At 51.2% G+C, this 20,597-nt stretch overlaps 1 protein-coding gene across 2 annotated transcripts in view; it reads left to right on the top strand.

The window, feature by feature from the left end:
* CDYL2 (chromodomain Y like 2) overlaps nt 1-20,209 on the top strand; it is a 332,309-nt gene extending 312,100 nt beyond the window's left edge. For both annotated transcript variants that reach the window (XM_067020087.1, XM_059046050.2), the window contains exons 4-7: nt 2,498-2,670; nt 8,826-9,036; nt 10,817-10,960; nt 13,527-20,209. In XM_067020087.1, coding sequence (XP_066876188.1) covers nt 2,498-2,670; nt 8,826-9,036; nt 10,817-10,960; nt 13,527-13,685 — 687 coding nt within the window. In that variant the 3' untranslated portion in view covers nt 13,686-20,209. The remainder of the gene's footprint in view (nt 1-2,497; nt 2,671-8,825; nt 9,037-10,816; nt 10,961-13,526) is intronic.
* Nucleotides 20,210-20,597: the final 388 nt, after the last annotated feature.

Raw genomic sequence — 20,597 nt, 5'->3', positions numbered from 1 at the left:
CGTGAGAGTGGCCGCAGTTGAGACGGGCCCTGGGTGACTGGGTTCAGGAAGTAAAGATGAAAGAGAGGGACCCTGGTCTGCTCCCTTTTTACACCCACTTTTAATGGATTTGGTCATCTGCTTCCAACCCGGGGCAGATCAAAAGGTAGAAGTGGAAGGGAGGAGCATGCTTTCTCTAGCAGACACTCACGCAGGAGCAGGTAGTGGCTGGCAAGTGCAGAGCAGGGGCCAGTGAATCTCCAGAACGGATCTGGGGCTTCCAGATGCACCCCGGTCTGGCACCTTTTGTAACAGAAGCGTGCCCTGGGAGCCTCTGAGGGGACTCCTCCTTTACAGGCTAGCGCTTGACCTGGAGAGGTAGTTACACGTGTGCCGTGTGTTCTGTTTAAGAAGGCAAAGGAGTGTGTAATAATTTTAGAACCTTTTACTCTACACACACCAGTTACATTATAAAATTGGCGGTGGGACGGGGCGTGGTCCTTCAAGAAGGTGGCACCTTAGCCATCAGTCCGAATTGGATTATCAACACGAGAAAGGCAAAGGAAGGGCATACTAACTAGATATATACATTTTTAAAAATGAAAAATGTAGTATGTACTTTAGTTGTATAAACAAAACACAAAGCTGCTTTCCATTTACTTCGTGAAGGAGGCAGCCGCCGTGTTCAATTTTGTTTCTACTAATTGACAAGTACGTGTGCCCTCGCATGGGGAGTCGCATGCGGAAGTGCAGCTCATGTCTTCAGAGCGGGGTTTTCTTTGCCTCTCGGAGAAATAGAGTTCATATCTAGGTGAGAGTGTGTCTATTTCTGGAGGCAGATGGATTAAAGGACCCACATGATAGTGGCCTGTTAGCTTTAATGATGTTCAAAGTGAGTGTCTGTGGCTTATCCCCTGTTAAGAGTGGAAAGTACTTCTCCCGTCCTTCTCGCAGAGCTCAGGCCCCGAGAGTCTTGATTCAGACTGACGTCTAGGCCTGTTTTTTTTTTTTCCCACAAAGATTCATCCATTTATTTAAGTCATCCTGCAGTGTGCAGTCGTGGACAGAGAAGGGACGTAGGGGTGAGATTTGCATCCTGGTTCTGCCTCTTACTGGTGACCTTGAACCACTTTACATCGCTTCTCTGAGTCTTCCTTGCTTCATCTGCAAGATTGGGATACCATTCCCGACCTTACAGGAATTTTTCTTGGAGTAAAATATTACGTGGAAGTTAACAGATGCAATCCCTTACCCCTCTTAAGTGCTTAATTAAGCGGGGCGGGTGGGGTGTGTGTGTGTATCATTTAAAGTACAATTTACAAAACAATGCTCTCCTAAAATTTCCCCACTGTACCCTGTGATTCTGCCTTTTGAATAATTAATAACAACCCGTTAAAAGCCTGTTCCTTGACTGTCTCTCCTGTTGGACTGTCAGCTCCACTCAGGCAAGTACATGCCTTGTTTGTTCTTAGCGTGCACTTTTGGCACTTATTTTTCCTGCTTCCCTAACTTCTGTTGGATTGAGTGGTTGAGCTTTCTTTATTTTGCCCCTCCCCTGCAGCCATTCATTGTAACTCACGTACTTTTAAGACGTTTTCCTTAAGCTATGTACACGTAGCCTAAATGTGATCATGACCCTGTGCACCACTCCCAGACACATGACCTCGGCACGCCCTCACTCTCGTCCTCTTGCCCAATATTATTGCCTAAGACTGGAGTTCTACCTTGTGCAAAACCCCAGCCTTCAATTAGTCACTCTCAGTGTGATGATTTTTACAGTCAAGTCTTACATTGATTTACTAACACATTCTCCACCTTCTGTGCCAGTGGCCGTTCCTTACGTGCCCGTTTTTCTTTCTGAACATGGTCTTCTTCTCCTTGAAGTGCATCCTTTTTTAGTTCTTTCAGCGAGGGCCTAAGGGTGGCAAACATTCTTTGAACTGAAAATGCCTGCTCTTTATCCTTGCCTTCGAATGGTGGTTTAGCTGGATACAGAATATGTTTAATGGTTATTTTCCTCAGCGCCTGGAAAACGTTATGGGTCTGTTGCCCAAGCCCACTTCCTACGTGCCACCCGTTGAGCCAGGTGAGAATCTTAGTGGACTTAAGGGTAAGGAAGAGTGTAATTAAACCGGGCCTTCTAGTGATGGCTAACAATACCTCACCTGGGCTGTGCACGGGCCTATTTTCCCACCCCTCGGCAAGGGCTAAACAAGCGAAGGCTGGAGGAAGATCTGCAGAGATTTACCAGGGATTAGATGGCTCCACGCCAGGCTTCCGCGTCTGCAGCCGGCGACCCCACTGGCACCTCCTTAGCGCTCTGTGCTGCTTCCGGGATGGTGCAGGGTGTCTGGTTTGGCGTTTCATTGCTTGGTCTGGAAGTGGCGTGTGTTCAGGGGAGGCCCCCCGCGCAGGCCGAGTAGACTGGCGGGCCTCTGCGCCCAGGAGTCGGCACAGGTCTGAAGGCCTCTGGCTTACAAACGGACACTCACCCCCGCAAATCCGTCTCTGCCCACAGATCATGAAGGAGGTGCGGCGCGCGCTCTGCAACGCGGCCACGGACGACAGCAAACTGCTGCTCCTTAGCGCCGTGGGCAGCGTGTTCTGCAGTGGCCTGGACTACTCCTACCTAATTGGCCGGCTGTCCAGTGACCGGAGGAAGGAAAGCACCCGGATTGCGGAGGCCATCAGGTGAGCCCTGCGCATGCTCGAACGCTTGGGGACCTGCCTAGGGCCGCCACGTTTGCCACTGAAAAATACAGGCTGCTCAGGGACTTCCGTGGCGGTCCAGTGGTTAAGACTCCACGCTTCCATGGCTGGGGGCACGGGTTCCATCCCTAGTTGGGGAACTAAGATCCCACGTGCCGCGCAGTGCGGCCAAAAAAATTAATAATAATAAAAAAAATACAGACTGCTCAGTTAAATTTGAATTTCAAACAATGAAACATTTTCCAAAGCATAGGTATATCCCATCCCATGCAGTACGTGAGATATACATATACTAAAAAAATTACTTGATGTTTATCTGAAATTCAGATTTTAATTGGGCATCCAGCGTTTTCCTGCCAAAATTAGGGATGCTTTTACACTCTAGGTTATATCCTACTTTATTCTTTTGATCAAAAAGAGATTTTATTTCTTTGTATTAAGCCCAGTGTCTGGTAATGCCCAAGTATTAGACACACTACTCCCACCCTCTGCCTGATGGTGAGATCTTTGCTTTTCTGGGGGTCCCTGCCTCCTGGAGCTGACATGGCTCAGCCCTGGGGAGAAGGAGGGGTGTGGGGAGCTGTGTATGTGCAGATCCAGTGGGGTGGGGAGTGTTTCCCCCACTGTCTTATTGCCTTTGGGGCAAAAAATGGGATCCTCAGGGTGACATCCAATCCCAAAGATCAGTATCTCCTCTGGGACACTGAAGGGTAGTTATTTCCCCATTCTTTATGCATTTGTCAAAAGCAAGTGAGCGTGATTTCCAGCAAGGCTGTCACGGGTCCTCCATCCTGGGAAGGGCACATACGCCCACTGCTGCATCTTCTGTGGTCCTCAGACAAGCCACGGTTCAGTGATGCCTCCTGGTCCCTTGAAAAGGAGCACTTACTCTGCATGGAGTCGTGGAGCCTCGGGCCGTGTGTTAGGGATTTTCTGCGGTCTCCAGTCTCACTGGGCTCTGGCAACATCTCCCGGAAGCTGATTCCCACAGGCAAGGGAGGCTTCCAGGGGATGCAGAGCCTCCAAGAGGTGACACAGGGACGCCTGCACATGTGGGGTTCCGAGTCCCTCTTTAGGGGGAAGCATCCCCTAGAATCTCTGCTCTAAAACCCCTGTGCACTTCCTGTGGCAGAATTCTTGCTGGAAGAGACGTGGACTCTACCTGAAGGCAGTTACTAGAAAAGGCGTCGTGGTTTCAGGCTGCTCTCGGGCTGCCCACGTGCACATAGCCCAGCCGTGTACACAGCCGTTTGTTCTTTGCTCCACTCGGCTGTGTCCTTTCACAGGCACCTTGTCACATAGTGAGGGGACCAGCAGGGTCCCCCATAAGCGTCCCTCCTCATTTATGGGACTGTCAGAGATGGGGCGCCTGCCTCTGTGGCCCGAGCAAAGTCGTGGCTGTAGCCTTCACCTGGTTTACGAATTTCACTGGCGGCATTAGCTGGAGTCCCAAACTGGAGGAGATGCTGAACGCATGACCTCATCTCTGGAGAAACGCAGTCAGTGGAGCTCAGGCAGTCGCCATCTCATCAGGAAGGAGGGTTTCTCTTCGGCAGAGCAAAGGGAAAGGCGGCAGAGGAAGTGGAGTTTCCTAGTTCGTGGGCTGGCAGGGACCCAGGGAGATGGAGTTGGGGGTGTCCCCTTGGCCACCAGTTCTCAGCCCAGTGAGCTTTTCCAAACCCCAGCTGCTCGGCGGTCCCTCCAGGAGCTTCTGAGTTAGTGTGTGTGAGGTGGGGGTTTTAAAGTTCCCTTGGTGCTTCTAATATGAAGACAGGGTTGAGAACCAACCCCCCGCCCCCGCCATACTAACCAAGAGGCTTCTGCACCTTGACTCGGCGCTCCAGAAGTTTCAGGAACACAGTGCAGAGAAACCTTCCCCAGAGACTGTTCTGCAGCTTTCCAGAGCAGCATCGTGAGCGAGGGGCTCTGTCAGTAAATGGGTTCTGTCCCCACTCCTGCGGATTTTCCAGGCACGTTAGCGTATTTACTGTCTGAGCAGTCTCTTGTGAAAGAACTTCATTCACGATCTGGCATGGCTGAGACATATTTTGGCCACAGGACCTTATCACCTGCGGGCATCCCTTGCAATTCTCCCGGCACACGCACGCTCTCGGCTGGGCCCGCAGCCACAGTACCCCCAGCGGTGCTCCCTTCCCATCCTCGAAGCTTCGTAAAGAAGACATGCACGCACGCGGCTCGGGAAGCTGCGTTCCCTCTGCAGATGTTCGCTGAACGGACTGGCAGATGTGGGAAGAGCTCAGATGACTCGTTCCGAAGACGCCTCTACCCAGGGTCCAAGCAAAGCTGTCCGCCCAGCCCTGGAGGAGAGGCTGCCCTCACCTGAACTCCTCACCGGGGAAGTGGTGGCCTGCTGGCGGGCTGCTGGGACAAAGAGGAATCAGATAGCTCGTGTGCAATACTTGACCCGTGCCTGGCCCAGAATGAGTGCTTAGAATAAGTGTAAAGAATTCTTTTCATTGTTACTCCTGTCACTTCCAGCCGCAGGTTCTAGCTAAGCCTGGGTCTGACTGTGGGGTGGGCTTCTGGGGGGGGGCCCGGGGGGGCCGGCACCGTGTGTCCCTGTCACTTCCAGCCGCAGGTTCTAGCTAAGCCTGGGTCTGACTGTGGGGTGGGCTTCGGGGGGGAGCGGGGGGGCCGGCACCGTGTGTCCCTGGTGCTCACAGGCCCCATTGCAGCTGACTTGGCTCTGGACTTTAGCAGTGGGAGGGCTGCACCGTGCGGCTCCGGTTAAAGGGACTGGATAACGGGGTTACAGTGGCCAAGTGCTCCGGGTAAAATCCAGACATCCCCGTGTGCAGAATTTTGCTGAGTCTCCTTCAGGCCAGGTGAGCAGATTGCAGACCACTGAGCATGGAATGCAAGCTGTGTCCACCCTCCCTAGCCGATGTGCCGACCATGGTAACGGTGGCCTGTGTGCCAGGCACCGTGCTGGTGCCCCCGGTGGACCCTCACATTTAATTCCTGTGGGCACCCCCACTGGCTTTCCCATTTTCCAGGAAGTAAAATGGGCTCCAGGGTAGCTTGTCCGAGGCCTCCCCACTGGTTAGGGGCGGTGTTGAGACTTGACCCCAAGTCTTTCAGACCCCCAAATTCCTGCTCCCTCTAGCACATCAGCCCGGCAGCTCTAGCCGGGACTCAGGTTGAGTGGAGGGAGCAGCGAGGGCTGGTGTCAGCCTGAGGGACGCTGACGCGGGGGGAGGATGGCCAGCCACCTCCCCAGCGCAGCCCCGCCACCCGGCCCAGCGTCAGCGCTCTGAGCAGCAGCCTCTGTAACGCAGCATCCTGTGTGATGTCTGCCCCCCCACGTCCAGCGGGCCCTCGCCATAGAGATCTGCTGCTTGAGGTGAGAGGACAAGGGTGGGGAGAGCGGTCTGCACGTCACATTTTTATAGCAAGGAAATGAATTCACGAGGCTGCTGGACTGAAACGGGGGAGCTTGGGGGTGGAGGGTCCGAGCTGAGCACACCTGGGCCCCTTTAGCCCTCCTCGGGGGGATCCTTGGTGCCCCTGCACAGAGCTCAGGGTGGAAACAATAGCGTGAAAGTCTCTTTGTCTGGAGGGGGAAGCTTCTGGAAAGTCATGAGGGCCCAGGTGAATTCTGGAAGAGCTGTCGTGTGGACGTTGAAGCAGAGTGAACAGGAGTATCGGAGGGGCCCACGTAATGGCCTCGGCACGGAGGCGCCTTGACAGGGATGGACCCTCTTTATTGAGAATGTTCAACAGAGGCCATGATGCGTCCTCGGGAGGCTGTGGAGGGGATTCTGCACCAAGTGGAAGAGTTGGCTCCATGCCTCTTAAAGTCCTTCCCAGCTCTGAGATCCAAGATCCTGGAATCGTATGAGAGGATTTAGAAGTGGAACATCTGTTAAAAATCGCCCAAACCCTGTGTTTCCAAGGACCCTGCAAGGAAGCCCAACACCTCCTGCAGACTCCAAATTGCATTTGGTAAAAAGCACTTGTTAAAACCGGTGACTGAGGCCGTGAAGTTAAAAAGTCAAGCCGGGAAATGAGCCACTGGAAAACCAGGACTCAGGAGGCCATGGTGCCAGGTCTCCCTCTGTGTAGCAGTAACCTTCTGGGATCAGCCACTGTGGGGCAGCAGTGACTGAGAGACCTCACAGAGAATCTACTCCCAGAGGCCCACGGAAGTCAGGAAATCTGACGTCTCAAGCCTGGGCGCATACTTTCATGACAACATGTAGGTCCTAAGATACCCCCTACCCCAGTGGAGTATTAAGCAGTCTTCTCACAGTTCAGTCTGATCCCAGAATATCACCGTGATACCCACATCTTTTGATAAGAATTCGGGGGGAATACCATCAACTGAGAAGGGATAAATCAGCTCGACATTTGTATTAGTTAAGTAATAGCTGCTGTAACAAATGAACCCCAAATGTCTATAACAGCTCAGCTGTGATAGAAATTTACTTCACATACATGTGAACCTAGAACAGAAGTTACTGATCAGCCCATGACTATCCTCCAAGTGGTGACTCAGGAACTCAAACTCCTTCCATCTTGCGGCTCCACAAAGGTCTTCCAAGATTGCCAAGCTTGTCTAGATGAGAGGGCTTGGGGGGCTGTGTGGTGGGAGGTTTCCTTGCTTCAGGCCCGGAAGTGTGTATTTGGTTTCCACTTATATCCCATCGGCCAGCACTTGGTTACTGGGCCACAGCCAACTGCACCGGAGGCTGGGGACCGCGTTCCAGCTGTAGCCTCAGGAAGAAGAGGGAAGGGAAACCAGGTCTGGTGAATAGCTCTTGCATCACCGCCACACACCTGCAGGCTTTGCTCTCATTCTGAGAGATTGTTTACTGAGTGTTAATTCCAGGATGCACGGAGACCAAGCAGTGCCCAAGGCAGACCTGTGAGTTTCCTTAAGGAACTAAAGGGGGAGGAGAATTCAAGTAAGCAAGCAAATAATTAGGATAATTGCAAATTGTGATAGTGGTGTTTTCCAAGAACTCAGAAGGCCCATGCAGCTCCTGCACAGTGAGCAGGGGTGAGAGAGACAGGAGATAAGTCTGGAGAGGTAAGCAGAGGCAGACCAAGGTCATGGTCAGGAGTTTGGATTTTATACTTGTGAGTTCTTGTTAGTTTCCAATCTTCCACCTCAGAATAATGAGGGATGCAAGCTTTGCTAGACATCCTGGATCTTTCCTCCGTGTCCAAATGAATATTAAAATTTTAAAGACCTTAATACAGCAACTAAGGGAAAGGTGAAAAGTGTCCTAAGGCAAGGAAGTAGAGGTTATTGTAGGTGTCTCTGTTTAACATTAAAGATGCACACTGTAACCTTGCTCAACGCAGAAGGGCAGGGAGATGGCAGTATCGCCTAATTAGCAGTCATGGTGCCAGATGCCTCACACCTCCAGGGGAGGCCAGCATCCTTCCCCAATTTTGGTCAAAGCGACCCAAATATAGAGACCCTTGTCAGCATTCTGCGAACCACCCTGGGTGAGTCTGGCATGCCTTTAGGTAACTCAGAATCAGAAAATCCTAGGACTGAAAGAACTCTTAAATGTCATCAGTCCCCACCTGTGCCTACCGTCTGAAGCTCGAATTCCCTCTACAGCATCACCCAGGGTGACCATTGGACCAAACTTGGAGCACCTCGAATAACAGGAGGTTCATCCTCTCAAAGCCACCAATTCCACCCTCGCCAGTGCCCTTAGAATGTTCCTTCTCTCCTTGAGTTCACATACCCCTCCTTGTAACACCCTCCTTTTGGTTCTGTTCAGAACCCTAACGTTCAAGCGACCTTCCTTGAGGATATTTACACTTGGTCACTATCTAGGGGGTGGAAGGACAGGGCAGCCTGGTGCAGTGCTGGGACAGCGGACATGACCTGGGGCCCTCTGGGAAAACCGTGATCACCCCATGAGTTTCCCTCTGAAAATCTGGCACCATGCACTAAGTGTGCCATGCCTGTGCCCGCAGCTCTGGGGCTCGGTGTCTGGGAGAATGAGACCCCTGCTGAGCACCCACTTGCCTCGTGATCTGTGGGTGCTTCCCAGCACCTGGGGAAGCTTATTGCCGCCTCGACGGAATCAAGGGTGTCCGTGGGTCTCGGCAGGCCTGCTCAGCTGCTAAAGAGGGTCTTCTCTCTTCCCCAGGGACTTTGTGAAGGCCTTTATCCAGTTTAAGAAGCCCATCGTGGTGGCGATCAATGGGCCCGCACTGGGCCTGGGAGCCTCCATCCTGCCCCTCTGCGACATCGTGTGGGCCAGCGAGAAAGCCTGGTTTCAGACCCCCTACGCCACCATCCGCCTCACTCCTGCTGGCTGTTCCTCCTATACCTTCCCCCAGATCCTGGGTGTCGCACTGGTAAGCCTCCTCCTCTCTGTGGCGGGTCCTTCCCTGTGACCCAGGGGTTTGGGGTCCCACGGCGCCCCTCCTCTGTCCTGGGTTTAGGACACAGCCCTTCACGTGGGTAGAGTCCCGGGGGTGCTCCTGGCCTGCGGAATCTGGGGGTCGTCTCAGCTTCCTCTGCCGTCCCAGAGTCGCTGCCAGCCGGTGTCTACGCAGCAGGCCCAACAGGTGCATTGCAAGGCCATTCGGACTCTGGAGCTGGGGCTGCTTTCTGCGGCTTACCATCTCAGCAGTGGGACGAGGATGGGGCAGCCAGGGAGCCCCGGAAGCGGGCACTTTCCCTTTTGATCTTGGCCCCTGTGCTCTGCCCGGTTCCTTTGTGGTCACAGAAACGTTAATCTTGTACAGCCTTACCGCTTTCTTTTATTTCTGTCATTTCTGAAACTCCGAGAATGTTGCTGATTGAGACGTGTTCTTCCCGACCACGTCCTGGTTGGCTCCTACCGGGCTCCTTCCTCGCCTTTCTCCTTCCTGAGACGGTGTTTCTGAATACGTTCAGTGACATGTATTTGTCTTCAAACGTTCAACCGCATATGCATCCGCAGGCTTATTACCAAGCTGACACATTTTGCTCCTCGGGCGTGAAAGATTGTCCCTTGGGTCATCGTGACCCTCCCGTGACAGCCAGAACAAAGGGGAGGCATGTGCGCAGATCCAGAGGCTTGGGAGAGCGTGACATTTCAACACCCGTCTGAGAGCGGCGAAGCCCGCAGGGCGGGAAGGGAGGGACGGGGGAGGCCTGCGGACGGCAGTCAGGGAAGGGATTGGGTTGTCTGCTGTGGGAAGGAGGGAGGGGCCGTGACCATCTTGCGCTAATTATCAGCGGCAGAGTCATTTGTTGGTGTCAGTGGGTGCCTGCGCTGGGCCCTGTCTGTGCCCGGGACCTTCCCCACGTCGCTCCTGCCAGACTGGGTACAACAGCTGCACACTTCAAAGTCAGGGCAAGTTCTCGGGGGGGTGGGGCGCAGAGGACACGGCAGGACGCAGGAGGTGTTTCAGCCCTTCGTACCTGGGCGCTGCCTGTGCACAGCCCCGGATCACGGGGAGGGGCGCTCCTCTCTGCGTTGGGATTATGGTCTTACTCGGGACCTTTCTGGCTGCCGGAGATGGAAACACTTTAACTGGCTTAAAGAGGGGAAGAAAGGAATTTAACCGTTGCCGTGACAGGCAGGTCCAGCAGTAGAGCCTCCTTTGGGGGTGTCAGGCCCAGGAATCGCAGCGCCGGCAGGGCTCTTGTTCTCCATCCCTGCTGTCTCTCCACAGCAGCGGGTGGCCCTGGGCTCAGTGACGTAAGCCACCAGAGAGGGAGGAAGACTCTTCCCCATCCTCTCCAGCTTGGAGACCTCACAGACAGCTTTAATACCTCGGGTGGCTCATCTGCTCATGCCCGAATCAGTCATCGAGGACGGGGTATCAGCTATGAACTGTTCCCAGCCTGACACACGTCTCCTCCTGCAGCCCTGCCACCAGACGGGGGTGGGGGTGGGGTGGGGTATTGCAGGCGGAGCCCCTGCAGGGACATGGCTTCTTAGGGGAATTCAGTGAAAGCTGTGGGCCCTCTGTGCAGAAAGGCGTGCGTAGACACAGGCGTCTGCAAGCAGCCCCCGAAGCATCTCTGGCCCCCCGTTAAGGATGCTGCCTCTGGGAGCCGGGGCAGTCGCGCACAGCAGGCGGGCCCGCGAGCAGGCCCGGAGGCGTGCCGGCTCTCAGCCTTCCCCTGCCTTTGCTTTCTCAGGCCAACGAGATGCTCTTCTGCGGGCGGAAGCTCACCGCCCAGGAGGCGTGCAGCAGAGGCCTGGTGTCACAGGTCTTCTGGCCAACCACGTTCAGCCAGGAGGTCATGCTGCGGGTCAAGGAGATGGCCTCCTGCAGCGCGGTGGTGAGTTCCCGAGTCTCTGTGTCCTGTCCTTGCAGTAGACCCATTTTACAGGTGAGGGCAACGAGGCCGGAAGGGAGTGACTGACTTGCCAAAGGTCACGCAGGGAGTATGTGAAAGGAGTACGTGATTTAACAGACGCCGCACCTCGGTGCTGAGAGCTTAAATCCAGAGGGAAAACCTCACAGAAGAGATTTATACCCTGGGGTAGAAGGGTTGCCTTTAAAGCAAGTCCTAAACATGCACGAAAATACAAATCATCTATGGTTTTCAAAGAAATGAGAAGCAAAGGCGAATAAGGACAGAGGGTGTGAAGCCAGTTGAGAGACGAGAAAAAGCGGTTTCCGCTGTCCTGGTACCTCCTTTCTCCTGCCTGTCCAGTGCTCGGCACATGTAAACGGTCCGACTCTGAAGAGGCGCCGTGAAAAACAGATAAATAAATAACACCTGCGCGGAGACGCCGGGTTTTAATTGTGTCGATTTCATCTCGCCCGAGTCGCTCTGAGCGCTGCCCGGAAATACCCCGTTGAAGGTGGAGGAAGGGCCGAGAGGGAAATGAGGACGGTGCTTTGGGAGCAGCAGGCCCACCCGGGCCTTTCCGTGCTTCAGCGTCACAGGGGTGCTGGGCTGGATTGTGGGGCTGACCCGTGATCACCCCTTTCCTTCGCGCTGTCCAGCCCGAGCCTGCACCCAGCTGCCACTCGCCTCTTGATAGGCCTCATCAGCCTTTACTGGGCACATACCGTGTGTCAGCTCTGCCCCCCGGAAGCCTGCTGGTCCCGGTGGCGGTGGCAGGGTGGGGATGGTACGGCCTTGTGGGGCCAAGCACTTCGCCCCTCCCTTTATGTGAATTCTCTTCTCATCTTCCTGAGGATTCTGGTGACCGACTCGTCCCACTTTGCCTGAGACTGTCCTGGTTTTAGCACCAAAAATCTCGAGTCCCAGGAAACCCCGTGAGCCTGGGCAAAGGGGGTGATTGGTGACAGAGGGGCAGCTGCACAGAGAGGTGGGTGGGCGTTCTCGGCGGAGCAGATGGTGTGAGTGAGGCCACACAAGTCCGAAACCCTGCGTGGAGTTTAGTCAGTGGCTCCTGGCAGTGTGAGCAGGTGGGGGGCTAGTGGAGGGTGATGAGACCGAAAAGGCAGTGGGGAGAAAGGCCCCCAGGCTCCACTGAGGAGTTTGGTCTCTGGGCAGTGGAGGTGCTCAGATGAAACCGGCTTTGGGAGAGATTCTGCAAGGAAACCTCTCCTACCCACAGGTATGAATTCAGGAGCTTCGGGGTGATTCACCTGAGATGGGAATCTACCCCACGGCCCCAGGGGATGGTGTTCTTGGGAGCAGTTCTTGGAAGGAAAGAGGCACCCTTGGTCTGCCAGCCCTTTCTCACCACCCATTCGCCTCCGGCCCCAGCTGAGGGATAAGATCACTGCCCCTTTCCAGCCTGCTTGAGCAAGGGAGCTCTTGTCTTGCTTTTTTCTGTTGGAAAGTGCTTTGTGAGGCTGAGGACCGAAGCCTCCAGGTCCACAGAGGATGGCGGAGGCCAGCGGAAGGGTGCTCGGACGCTCGGCTTCCGGCTATGCCTCTGCCAGACTGAGGCAGCGTGGAGCCTGCAGAGTCAGCCAGGCGTTGGCAGGGCACGCCCATGGGGCGGCTCGGGGCACCTTCACTTCCTGAGCCCACACCTTTCATCTGTAATGTAGAGAGGGCTACCTAGTTGTGCAGATAGCTTGAGGGAGAAATAGAAGAATGCAGGAGGAGTGCCTATCGTAGAGCCGATCGGCTAACAGTGGTTATAGTGGCGTTGTTATTCTTGTCACTATGCTTGCTACCATTGTTCTTACTCATGATTATGACTGTGATTACTATTATTACCGTGATTGCTACTGTATTACTAATATCAGCCATTATCACCACTATAATACTGTAGTGTTATTACTACCACTGGCATTACTGTTGTTGTTGCTATAATGCTATGGTGTTGTTGCCATTATTACTACCTCCACCATTACTGTTATCACTGTAATACTATAGCATTACTATTGTTATCACTATTATTTTTCATTACCACAATTACTGCAATTGTTATTACTATTACAATGATGGCTACTTTCATTATTACTTTTATTACTACTACTACTCTTAACTACTAAGCCCAAACAAGGGGCGTTGCTGTCAGGGTGGGTCCCATGGATACTGTGACAACCGTTAGTTCGTTTCATTGTCTTACTCTGTGATCCCAGCCATTCTTGAGTTAGGTAGCATGGGGAGGTGAAAGCAGTATTTCGCAAACTCTTTCATGACATCCGTAGAAAGTGGCTCTGAGTATATGTCAGTGTCACTCCTGCAGTTGGGGTTACTGCGGGTCCCACTCAGCCATCCCAAGGTCTGAGGGCTCGACATCTCAGCATGCCTGCAGTCCATTCCTGGCCGTTGCCAAGGGCAGAGGCCTGGGAAGCCCCGGACCGGAGGAGGCAACCTCCTCTGGCTTTGGGCTTTAGGGGGTCGAGTACATCCTTCTGGAGCAGAGTCCCTGGCGCCAGGCTAATGAGGCTTGTGTGTCTCCCTGCAGGTGCTGGAGGAGTCGAAATGCCTCGTCCGGAGCTTCCTGAAGTCGGTGCTTGAAGATGTGAACGAGAAAGAATGCCTCATGCTCAAACAGCTCTGGGGCTCCTCCAAAGGCCTGGATTCCCTGTTCAGCTACCTGCAGGACAAGATTTATGAAGTCTGAGGGCCCAGTGCTCAAGGGCAGCTGACTTCCAGCTCTGCCCTGTGTTTCAGAAGTCAGAGCACAGTGTATTCCCGGCCAAGGAGCCTGTCAAGGTGTCTCTCTATACCTAGGGTCGTGTCCATTTCCTCGTGTCCTTTGGTTGCTCCTCATTGGTTTGGTTTTGTGTAACGATGGGAAACGCAGCATACTTGGCCTCCCCCGTGTCCCCACCCCAACTGGCTGGAGAGCTGTCGAGGGCTATATCTTCCCAGTCCTCTGCTAGGTGCCCCTGTCCTCTCCCCACTTGCTGAAATGCACCATCCTGGTCCAGGAAGGGGAAGACCCATTTCCCCATCCTTCTGACTCAGGCTGTGTCTACACAGTGCCTCTGATTTGGGAACTTGGCTGCCATGGCTCTGTCTGGTTAAGTACAGATCCAGTGACAGCGGACGACCAGTACTAGGGAATTTCTAGACCCAGGAGCAGAACGATTGTGTAGATCCAGCCTCGCTCTCCTCTCTGATGCAAATCTGCGTGACTTTTAGGGCTTGGTCTTAAAACCCAACTGAGTGATTTACAAACCCAGATATTGTACACTTAGGAGCATTTTGTTAAATATATATTTTTAAAACAATGTAAGTGGAAATTCTGATAATTTATGTGTATTATATGTAAAGCTAGTTTTGGAAACACGTAACTACTAGGAAAATGTTTTTTTTTTTTTTTAACCCAACTTATTTAATTTATTTATTTTTGTTTATATATTATGATATCTGTTGTTCACACAGATATTATTTTCATACTGCCCTGGACCAAATCCCATACAAGGTTCATGCCGTTTGGTGCATTCTAGCAATGAACCATGTAGAAATAAAATTCAGAGAGATGAAAACGGGATTTCTGTGAATAAAAGGAATAGCTCTGCCCCAGATGTCCTGCGTGTAGAACAGTTCTATGACAATTGAATACTTGCTCTTAGGAGAAACCGTGGAAGAGTTTTCTCTTCACTCTGTCCCCTTTAAGGACATAAAGGGGCTTCCCGCCTGAATGGTCCTGGGCATTGCATATTGTTGAGGGAGACTTTTTTCTCTGGGGCAAAGGACTCCACTTGGATTTCAGAGTCCCTTTCCTCCACGTGGGCGGTGATGTCTGGTTTGGGCCTTCCAGGGAGGTGGGGAAGAGTCCCCACTCCCAGCTGTCAGTAGAGGGTCTGAATCTTTCCGCCTCCAGGAGCCCAGGCACTCCATCTTTTTTCAGGTTGTTTGCTCCCATGAGGGAGCAGTAACCAGGGGTGAGGCCTCCTGTCCCGGGGCGCGTGGGCCGCAGGGGGGCTCCAGCATTTGTATGCAGACCATCAGCCCTAAGTCCCTGGATCAGCTCTGGCGAAGGAGGGGTTTTGGTTTGGCGTTTGGGTTTTGGTTGGAGAGGAGAAGGTAAACATCAGAGTTCAAGCAGAGAAGTGACAGGACCATGTTCTGTATGAGGGTCAAGCACCAGAGAAAGTTAGGTTCCCATAGTGGCGGGATGTTTTCATTTCCATCACAAACCCCCCCCCGCCAGGTGTCCTCAAGGACCTCTACTCACCCGTCTCCTCCTCCCTTTGTTAGTGCCCAGCCCCCCTTGACGCTTCCTCAAAGAAGGTTGAGTGGAGCCCTGAGAGTTAGGCACAGCCGGGGGAAGGGGAGGCCGGCCGAGGGGAGCGAGGGTCATTGTTACAGTTGTCTCTCCCTTTCTGGTCCTCTTCCCTCCTCTGAAGGCAGCCGGATGCACCGGACGGGGTAGGTGGAGAGGACCCACGGCCCTGCCTGAGCTTTGTGTTTCGGAGAACAGGTGGACTGTCTATAGCAGAACTAGAGACATAGGCCTTTAAACAGTGAACCTGAGTTTACCTGGATTCTCCATCCTCCACAGGGTCTTGGCTCCCTCTGTTGAAAGCCCCTCTCCTTCTGAGCTTCCCCATGACTTCCCGAGGGTCAGGGAAGAGGACATGTCTCACTTTCTTCTCGCTTCGGCCGGGGGACAGCCACCCTCGCTGAATCCAGCCACAGGAAGATGGGGCTGAAGTCCTGGGCACCCTCCCCTTGCTCCATGGGGGTTCCTGTAGGAACTGCACACCTAGACGGTGGGGAGTTTCTACGGGGAAACACACCTGCTTTTGCCCAACTACCTGTTGTCACATCTGAATTGGCGTTTGTCTTTTCCTTTGAGACCAAAGGCCCTAGACAACCTCACCCTTGACAGATAACTTCTCAAGCATCACTAAGTCATCTAAAGAAAGAGCACTTCGTTTTCTTTTTACCTTCTAGGGGCAGCCACGCTCAACGTCTCTAGAAGCAGTGTTAGGATTCTCGTTGGAATGGAAGAGGATGTTTGGAAATTCCTTTTGCTCAGTGCCCATCTTTGTTCCCTGCTGAAAAAACCAGAAGTGTTTTAGCTTTGAACTAAAACATAGCTTTGGATCATCAAATCTAAACTTCTAAACACCTCAAGGATCTCTGATGATGAGGTAGGAAACCATCGCTAAGGTGGAATGCCTGGTGTTAACCTGTAGGTTCCGTGTATAACAGGAGGTGTTTTACAAGACAGTCTGTGTTTCGGTTGTTTCCATACAGTCAGTTCTAGGAGGATGTTCCACAAATTGGGTAAAACTCAGTTACGTCTGTTCGCTACAGGGTAGACCAAACCACTGAATTTTTCACTTTCTGGTTAGTTGTTTTGATAATGTGTAGATGAGATCCAGGAAACTTCCAGCTGATCGACCTGGGTTGGAATTTGCCAGACCTGTTGTTGTGTCAGGGTTTAACCTCATAGCTTTCTTGAAACAGGGCCCACTTTTTGTCTTCTACCCCAGGACCTTCTCTGCACCCATAGGATCCTTTCTCTCTTCTCTCTACTCTGCTTTGCCCCCTCCCCACCCAGGCGGTCACATCCCAGAGCTTGGGCAGGTTCTCGGAGGAATCATGCTTGGTCTTGGTAGCCCCGTCCCAGAATTACCTGTGGGGTTGGAAGAAGAGCTGTGGCGGGAACGTGAGGGTACTTCTTTAGTCAAGGAGCCTTCTGGACAATCCACTGTTTGCCATCCTGTTAGCCATGCGTTAAAACTCTCCTCTTCTCCAACCGCTGGTGAATAGCATCCAGTATCTTGCAGCGGAACATTTACGTTAATGGCCTTGTTCCAGGAGGACTTTTTGGAGAACTTTGCTAAGACGATCAGAGCTCCTCACCATTTGGAAGCCTCAGCCTAAGGTAGATATACCCATATGTCCCTTCCTGCTTTGAAATAATGTCTGTGGCTGAAGACCATCAAAAGTGACCCTCTTGGAATGAAATTGGATAACTGAGGAAGTAGTAGAGAATTGATTTTAAATGTTATTCTTGTTTGGTATAAAGTAAACTAGGAAACGTTCTCTCTGACGCATGAAAATGTTTTTCCCATATGCAGTTTAGTATGAGGAATGGAAAACTGATAATCACAGTAGACTTTGATCAATGCAAGTGTATCTCCAGATATCCACATTTAAAAAATAGCCTTGACTGGATGCTGAATTGCATTTCCCATTATTAATTGTTGGTTTACAAAATTTTGTAAACTTTTTTTAATTTGAAAGTTAGTCACATTCATGTAATTTTCCAATCTAGTTTCTGTGGACATTTTTTTTTAACAAAGAGAAACAAAAAGAAACATCTTCAGATATTCCTAAGTGAATATTTAAAATGCAGAATAGCTTCTCTTCTGTGTTTCTGTATTCAGATACTTAGATCTGTTGTATATATTAGTTTAGACATCCTCACTAATATACACAGTATTTAAGACTCTAAATGAGATTTCTTAAGTATTTTCTTTTATTCTCTGTAAATGGTTTTGTATAATCTTTAAAAATCTACACTTTGCCTTTGTAGATATTTAACGGAAACCATTTGGGGGTTGTCTTGCATGTATATTTTTGTTGTAGATAAGTGTTGCTTAGTTATTTCTGCAAATCTTGGTTGAAATGCTTACAGACTTTAATACAATATATATTTTCAGAATATAAACTTTTATATTTCTGTGGTGAGTTAGGATATGCGTTTTAGGCAATCTTTTCCATTAATATCACTTGTTCTTTCAAAAAAATAGCGTTCTGGTTTGGTGCCAATGGTTTTTTGTTTTTTTTGTTTTCCATTAGAATCTAGTGCTCTTAAATTGTTAGAGAGCCGGTTAATTTTCTTTTTCTCAAAGTGATTGAGTTTGAAGTAGAATTTGAAGATGTACTGAATTTGTGAATAAGCCTTACCATTAGCATCAGTAAATTTTCCAACCTTTGCAACTACCTATGTAGTTGAAGATCTCCCCGGAAATTCTCACTGTGTGCCAGTTGATGGAGTTTGTGAATAGAGCCTTAAGCTTGTTGCAAAAAAAAAGAAAAAAAAAAGAAAAAAAAAAAGGTAATACGGGTTGTTTCTTCCAAGTAGCGTAAGCCACGTGGATGGACTCTGCAGTCTGCGCGCCATGGCTAATCGGGAGAGTTTGGTTGAGTTGATGGCGGCAGGGGCCAGATAGACACCTTGGTGATTGTCTTTGGCCATACGAAGGGACCACGGACAGGTGTTCTGAAGCCACCTTCGTACTATTCACGTGGTGTAGATGTGGTCACAGGGAGGGCTGCTGGTCCGTCGTTTCTTTTGAACCAGTGGCATTTTCTGCTCCTGACCTCGGTGGTTGACTCCAGGTTCCTTGCAGGTGACCTGGAAACGTCCAGTCTGGCTGTGGTCAGCACTCCTTGAGAGAGGTTAACAAAGTTTACATTGCGAGTCTTACTGTGTAGACAATCTGAAGTCGCTTTGAGTTACATAATCTGCGTTCCCACATGTCCTGAGTGTCTTATCAGTGAACTAGGTGTGTTAAGCCATACTGAACCTGAGCTTAGCAGGGCACAGGCGAACTAGATGCACAACGTACACATCAGCTGAGCCAGTCTACCCGGGGCTGTTTGGATGGCGTGTAAGTCATGGAGCTCCCTGGCAGTGTGTCCACTGTGTCTGGGATCTGATAAAACCAACTAAAATTTGGAACTTAAATTTTTTTTTTCTTTTAATTATGATTCTTTTCAGTTGGCCCTGCTTACCTACTGGTTCTCCTTACCAAGGCTTTAAAGATGATCTTGAGACCAGGGCCATAGAATAACTCAAGACAAGTTATTTGGTTCATCTCAAATACGTGTTCATAAAGTCAACGTATCTCCCCATGAGGATGGAGGTTTGCTTCAAATATTTGCAGTGTGTGTGTGTCAGTCAGAGAAACTGACATCTGGTTCTAAGCTTCGGCTCTGGCACCTCTGTGGGTTGACCGTGCCTCACTGGCCCAACACCTGGCCTCACGGCGGTGCTGCTTAAGGCGACTCTGGGAAGCTTGGAGGGTGTGGAGTTTTCCATCTAGTATTTAATGTGTCCCTGTGCCGTTTGTCCCAGCTTGAAGTCATTTGCTGATGTCCCTGCTGACAGGATTGTGAAAATACTGCCTTTGATCAAACCAAGGACCAAAGAATTCCATTACTCCAGCCAAGTATGAGATTCATAGATCGTGGGCACATCTAGGCAGAGAGGTACATGCTTTATGGCACGGAGAAAGTGCTTCCGCCCACCGACCTCCTGCTCCCCCCGGCTGGCCTTGCAGAAGGATTTCTTGTCACCTTGAGAAGGCTCTGAAAGGTGAGCTTCTCGGATTGACATGCACCGTCTCAGGCTGGTGTTTCTGCTGTGTGGTCCCAGCCTTTATCCGTATCAGTAGCGTAGTGAAGAGTGGAGGGCTGGCCTTCTTCAGGTTATCTGAGCAGTGCGGACTGCTCCATCTGAATAGAACCCTCCCGCGTGAGTTCTTCAGATGTGTCTCCACTGAGCAGTGAGATCCTGCGCTTGCTGAACGTCCACCTCCTTTTTGTTCTCCGTCAACCCATTCCACTTCCTGTCTAGCCCAAGAAGAATCGTCTTCACTTCTCACACGAGGTGATGCTCCATCTTCATCCGTGAGGAAATCATTTCATCCATTAACCGGTTGAGCAATGATTGATACTGAAGAAGTGGGATTCTAGTGGTAAGGCTTATTACCAAACCTCCGATAATGAAGCAGGCTACCAAAAATGTATCCAGCCTACCCTGGGAGTGTTTGGATTTGATCGTGGATCTAGCACACACACCAAAATCCAAGGAGACCTTTGCAAATTACGCTACTCATTTTCTTTCGCCAGGCTGTCATGGGAGAGTCTTTAACTAGTTCTGAATATCTGTAGGTATGAGTAATTCATAGACTTAAAAAGCAGGTACAGCTGCCCCTTTCTCACCATGCTGTAAATATTCCCTGAGACTGGGTGCAGTACGGAGGGATAATAATCTTCTGATTTATCAAATGCTGACTGTCTAGAGCAAATTGTACACTCTCTTTGTGAATGGTCCTGTAACGTGTATGAACACATTTCTGGGTGCCTTAGAAGTTGTATTTTTCATGTGTGCTAATATGCAGTATTTATACATTGTGAGAAGCTGCTTTGAATAAAAAGGTTGAAACTTGGTCTGCGTTTGCTTGTGCTCTCCCTTTGGCAGCCTGCACATAAGGTTCACAGACAGGTTCTGTGGTTTCTGAACAGAGAAGTTTCTGGGGCCTCCAGGGGGCTGCGACGTCTGAGGCTTCTCAGTTGTGTCTGGGTTTCTGGGGAGCAGAGACGCCCCCACCCACGTCGGCCTTGAGGCTTCGAGTTATTCAGGCTGGTGGTTGATTGGGAGGCCACAGGTATTGTTTGTCAGAAGGCTGATAGGAGCCTTCACCCCTCCTCTGCTAGACCTGGAATGTTTCTTGGCATAGGGACCCCTCCTCGCTCAAGATAAACCTCCACGGAGCTTGGTTTTGGTACAATCCCAGTGGCCGCACGTGGCTAACGACCGTGTTTGTCACTGAGGAAT

Source organism: Kogia breviceps, chromosome 18, assembly GCF_026419965.1.
Source record: "Kogia breviceps isolate mKogBre1 chromosome 18, mKogBre1 haplotype 1, whole genome shotgun sequence".
Taxonomy (NCBI): domain Eukaryota; kingdom Metazoa; phylum Chordata; class Mammalia; order Artiodactyla; family Physeteridae; genus Kogia; species Kogia breviceps.
The sequence above is the reverse complement of the archived record's forward strand: the minus strand, read 5'-3'. Positions and strand labels throughout refer to the sequence as shown.